The sequence below is a fragment of the Zingiber officinale genome, chromosome 5B, assembly GCF_018446385.1.
Source record: "Zingiber officinale cultivar Zhangliang chromosome 5B, Zo_v1.1, whole genome shotgun sequence".
In the NCBI taxonomy this organism is placed as follows: Eukaryota; Viridiplantae; Streptophyta; class Magnoliopsida; order Zingiberales; family Zingiberaceae; genus Zingiber; species Zingiber officinale.
Window position 1 is genome coordinate 64,760,278 of NC_055995.1, and position 6,039 is coordinate 64,766,316.

The following is a 6,039-nucleotide window of genomic DNA, read 5'->3' on the forward strand; positions in this document are numbered from 1 at the left end:
TCATCGAAATCATGATCTTGTCGGAGTGAGATACCTCCGAACTTTCAGGCTAATGACCCAAAATGCTGAGGGAGCTTTTATCGTGGGAAACATATTATGAGAAATTGCTCTCTCCTTTTTCTTCTCCTTAAAGATTCTCACTGGATGTCAAAGAAGGTGCAACTAAAGTATCTAGGCCAAGAGAGCGGTGATCACAATTGATATTGAGGCCTTGTTCTGAGAAAATTTCGGTATAGGCAAAAGTGGGAGTGTCTAGCTCTGTGGTCTCCAACTATCCACTACTTCCCATTCAGAGGACTACTGATAACCAAAAGTTTAGGTCGTAGTAAGCTTGGTTTCAAATATTTTCTAGAATCTCCCTTAAACTAATTCGGTAGAGTAGTGTTGGTTAGTCGTAAGAAAATCGTACCGGTTCCACTATACAAAATTTTTTATACAATTGTCAAACCTTTCCTTAAATAACCTATTGTATTCTTTAGAAGTTAAATTAGGAATGGCAGACGGAACTTAACATCATTGATTCCAAATTTAACTTATCTGTTCTTAATGGTTTAGATTTGAATCGCAAGCAGAACTTAACACTATTGATTCGAATCTGCCTAAGTTATTAATTCCATAAATATTAATTTCCAAAATTGACTTCCAAGACTGCATGGCGAGGCACATGGCCTTCTTGGATATGGGAGCAACCACCACCGCCTAGGCAAAGCCTTTTAAGGAAAGCTAATATTTATTTCCTTAAATAACTCTAGATTAACCAAAAAGAACAATCGAATCACAAATTCGAAAAAAAAGAAAACACAAACTCGAAAAAAAAACTATTTCGAAAACTCTAGAATCATATGCCTCTTGTGTTTGATATTTCCATAAATAACTATACAAAGAAAACTAGTATGATGCGGAAAATAATTACTAGTTATACCTTTCTTTGTAAGCAAAATAACCTCTTGATCTTCTACCGTATTCCTCTTCTTATCTCAGAAGTTGTGTGGGCAACGATCTTCCGAGATGAGAACCACCATGCTCCTTCTTCTCTAAGCTAGATTCGGCCACCAAGAATTCTTCATGAGAAGTAGAGGTCCGGCCACCACCACCAAGCTCCAAGGGATGCAAGAAACAAAACCTCCTTTCTCTCCTTCTTCTCCTAGCTTGAACCGGCCACCATCAAGAGCTCCAAGAGGGGATAAAACCAGCCACTAGAGAAGAAGAGAAGAGGAGAGGGAGAACCTCTAAGGGCCGGCCACACCAAAGAGAAAAAGTGAGGAAGAAAAGAATATAGTTGTTCACATGAAGGCACTTCTACCCCCTCTTTTATATTCCTTGGTCTTGGCAAATAAGGAAATTTTAATAAAAACTTCCTTAATTCTTTTGCCATGAAAAGCAAAATTTATTTAATTAAAAATAATTTTCTCTTCTCCAAATTATTTGGCCGACCACTTTTCTCCCCAAAACAAGGAGAGTTTTAATTAAAACTTCCTAATTTCACTACAACAAAAACTGCAAACGACAACGGATATTATCCGTTGTCGTAGGGTCAAAAAACCGTTGTAACTGAGGGTGTTGTAGAATGTATTGTCCTACGACAACGATTTTGAATCCGTTGTCTTTGTAGACATTTGACAACGATTTTTATCCGTTGTTGTTTATATGCCCAAAATTTGGCTACGAAGGATACGACAACGTTTTAAAACCGTTGTGGTAGATAATTTCAACAACAGAAATAAACCGTTGTTGTAGACATTTTTTACAACAGATATAAACAGTTGTGGTAGATAATATTTGACACGTTTTATTTTTTTTACAACAGTTTTAATTTATTTTACAACGGATAAAATCGTTGTCTTTTATCACTTTTTATAAAAAAATTTAGTTGTGGTTTACCTAGTTTTTACAACATTTTTAACTGCTGTCTTTAATGTTCATTAATACCAAACAACCAATCTTATTTTACTATAAGCAAACCACCAATACAAAACTAAATATTTACTACATTAAATCCAAAATAAACATCCATATATAATTCATCTTGTAGCCACATATACAAAAATATACAAAATGAGTTGTTACTCATCAAAATACACATGTTTTCCATTACTCTCCATATACATTAAATCACATGTTTTCCATTTGTTGTTCTCCATATGGCTTTTAATTTACAAATTAGCAAGGCAAGCTACATCCTAACAAAGCTCACTTCTTGCATAAAAAAAACTCAAGCCTCACGAATTGCCCGACCTGCAAGAGAAAATTTAACAAAACTTATCAAATTCCAGAATTCCAAAAGGAGAATGTAATTAACCAATCTGTAGTGCATAGAAGGCAAAAACAAACCAAATGAAGGAAACAAAAAGAGGTGTTTATTAGATAATAACAGTACATGGAATCTACTAGGAGCAGTGATACCTAGCTTAGCATAGTTTATTAAATAATTAGCACTGCATGCAGCTAACATTATTTAAGTGAACTATCATCCAAGATCAATAGAATCCATGCAAAGCGCATTACGCCCATTAACATCTTGAAACAAAATATTCATGCAATTTTCTGTGCCATTTTCCAGACTGCATTACCTTTGAGACCTGGTAGGCACAATATGCTTTTCCATTTTGCAAGTAACAAGTTGCCAGGAGTTGCAAATTGATCTGCAATAAATAGACACATCACAAAAGCATAAGTGAAAGTAAAAAAACATGGGTTCAAAATCTTCCAATTAAAACTTGAACCAAAAGAATTGGATCATCATGATGAGTTATGGTAGGGTGAATTGTTTGTAGAGCTAAAACAATTCCACAAATTCCTCAAAATAGAAATCACATACGCACAACTTTAATAATTACATAGGACACCTAAAAGAACCAAAGTGTCAATCAAATAAGTGTAGATTAAGAGCTATAACATTCACTACATTCCAGCTGGAAAAATAGATTTTTCATTCCCATTTCATCAATACAAAGAGAAAATCTAACAAATTTAGCTGCAATGCACGTGCAATTCACGGGTAATTTACACTGCTCATCCAAGCAAAAGTATATAGAGCAAACTATTAAGAAATCAAACTGCAGTATATAGATGTCAGCTACTCACACAACCCAGCCATTATTAATTTTGGACCACAAAGAGAGGCAATAAATAAGGGAAATGTCAGCTAATTCTGCTCATGGTAGAAATGCAAGAATGAAGTATTGAGCAAAGGAGATAGCTAGCTGTGAACAAACAAATTATTAGCACTAAGGAATCAAAATCAATAAGTCATGGAGTCACAAACAAAGTGTTCAACTATCTTTTGAAGTCTAGTAATTTATACCTAGTAATGAATATAGTCTAGTACGCAATCCGCCCATTCGGATCACACTTCGTCAATTTCTTCGTTGGAGTAAATTATTTTCATGAACTGTTAACAAACCCATATTATATTAGTAAAAAAAATCAGTAATGAAGAAGCAAAGTCAAATAAAAGAAATTATTTGAGAAAATTGAGAATATGTCAAATATTACCATTGAGCTAAGTGAATCCTTCTCACCGGTAGCATTTCCTTCAATAATTTCTCTCATAAATTTCATCACATAAAACCCACATTGTTTAGCATCAGGTTGTCAAGGACCCTATGTTAACAAAAAATTATTAACGAATAATGCACAGTTAAATATTTTTAAATTAATCACAAGTAAGCATATGTGTGTATATATAATATACAAACCTTTACGACTTCCCACATAGGCTTCTTTTTCCCTTTCCTTTGCTTGTTTGAATTGAACAATTTCAAGCTCCTTTGTACAACAAGAGTTGACATATGATTAATAAATTAAATTAAATGCTTAATTAAAAAACAAATATATACTCACATATCCACTACATATTTCCAGTCCTCATAACGATTGTGATGATTAAATGAATCGAACAAATAAACCATCTCCACATAAGGGTCGATGACAGTCAAAATCCAATGACAACTATGCACAAAACAGAGTCAATGCATAAATTCAACAGAATTGTTGAAATAAATCTATTAAAAATGAAATTGTAATATTTATTTACCCAACATTGTGAGGTGCCAAAACTAGCTAATTTTTTGTTCAAACACTTGCCTAGCTATTCAAGTATTCAGTCTTTTCATTTTTGTCAAGTTTGGATACATATGGCATTACTGGAAGGGTTTGTGGATCCACAAATCTGAACTTATCCCTAATGAACAGATTAGGGATAAGTTAACTAATAGAATACTAATAAGTTAATTAGTAACACGTAAGAACAGTGCAATAAATATTAATAAGTAAGAGAATTACTCGATATAAGGATCAACGTCAACATCATTTTCCAAGACATAACGATATGCTTGATGCAATGGACTATGCACCAGAGCAGTGTAACCGCTGATGAAGTGATACATTGTTTGTGGTAAAATAAGTTTGCTAACTGGTGGAAGCACGCCAAAAGCATCACATGCCAAGAGGATGACATTCTTAGGGTGCGGACCAACACACGGTATCTTCGCGTTAGGAATATACTCAATTGGATATGAAGCTTGAGTGTTCTCTGCAACATCAACAATTCCATTGAACCAGATTCCCTTTCACACAATACCAATTCACTCAAGAAGTTTGTTTCATCTTGTTAATCACCTGTAATAGAGTTATTAGAGTAGTCTACTTCCCTAGTGTGTTCATCAAAAACGATGTTTTCCAACATTGCAAGAAATTTGCAAACATTAGGACAAAAAAATATGAATGGTTCCAGTTCAAAGTGCATGTCGAGTTTGATAGGGCACTTGTCGGTTCCAAATTTGATGGCATTCCAAATGTCAGGTTCCTTCTCCTTTGTTAGGCCGATACATTTTGCATAGCAACCTCCTTCAATGTTTGAAATACAATTTTCACTCCAGCAATGCTCATCATCGCCAATAAGAAGTCTGTTGTGGTCTGTAGACAGAGTAGTTTTCCCTGTGCCTAAAACAACAAAGCAAAAGTCATAAGAACAAAGAAGCCATATGGCGAAAACACTGCAGTGTAACATAATTCTACACATTTACACATGGAATGCTTCTAGTTAAGTTGCAAAGGGCAGTATAGTAACCATGCAATGGGCAGGTGATGCGCCAGAATCTCGTCCGACCAACACTTACCTGATAGTTCAAAGAAGAGGGCAACATCACCATCTTTGCCCATATTGTTGCTAGAGTGCAGGGAGAGAATGTTTCTTTTAGGCATTAGATAGTGCATCACACCGAACAAACCCTTCTTCATCTCCCCGGCATACTGTGTGCCAAGGATGACCATTTCTTTCCTATCAAGATTAAGATCAATGCTGGTGGAGGTAGTCATGTAGTGTGTGTATCGATTACATGGAAACTGGCCAGCATTGTAAATTGTGAAGTCCGGAGTACTGAAATCCTCCAGTTCTTCAGGCATAGTACGGATGCACCTGCGATCCTTCCAATTATTTCATGCAAAAGAGAGTTTTTCTTCTTCTAGTTTACATGTTTTGGATATCTGAATCCTCTAGATATGCAGAATTATACCAAGTGCAGAAGTTGATCTACGAATTGTATTTATATATGAAATTTAACAGTCATTTGGGTTCATAGAAGCCAATACTCTTGCATGGATGATTAGATATTTCAATTTATTTGGATATCTTTTTCCCTAGACCAGAAAATTAAGGAAACTTAATTTACATCTAAAATTCTAACATTTCCAACCTACTTGATTATAAATTGTTAATGAAGCCTAAATAACTAAATAAAAGCATTTTGCAAAGCAAAAAAAAGAACTCTTCACAAACAGTAGACTTATACAAGCATTTGATACAATCAGAGAATTTATAGTGTAAAACAATTGTAATAAACAAAAGAGTATAAAGTCAGAATTCAACATATCTAAATTAAATACCTAAAATAGAATGATTGCAGGTAAATCTTTCTCTAGAAGCTTCCACTCAAGCTGAATCCTTCTTGCCCATTTTTTTAAAGGCTGCCAATAAAAAGAGATTAGGAAATTATCATCATTCGTTGCCACATCCCTGTTAGGACCTTCGGATGCGGC

The 6,039-nt window shown here is 34.7% G+C and overlaps 1 protein-coding gene across 1 annotated transcript; it reads right to left on the minus strand.

Moving 5' to 3' along the window:
* Positions 1-4,280: 4,280 nt before the first annotated feature.
* On the minus strand, positions 4,281-5,406 carry LOC121986687 (phosphoenolpyruvate carboxykinase (ATP)-like). Its single transcript, XM_042540638.1, has 4 exons — positions 5,121-5,406; positions 4,776-4,944; positions 4,621-4,691; positions 4,281-4,534 (listed from the first exon to the last, which is right to left on the minus strand). Exons 1-4 carry the CDS (start codon positions 5,404-5,406, stop codon positions 4,281-4,283), a joined length of 780 nt encoding a protein of 259 aa, XP_042396572.1.
* Positions 5,407-6,039: the final 633 nt, after the last annotated feature.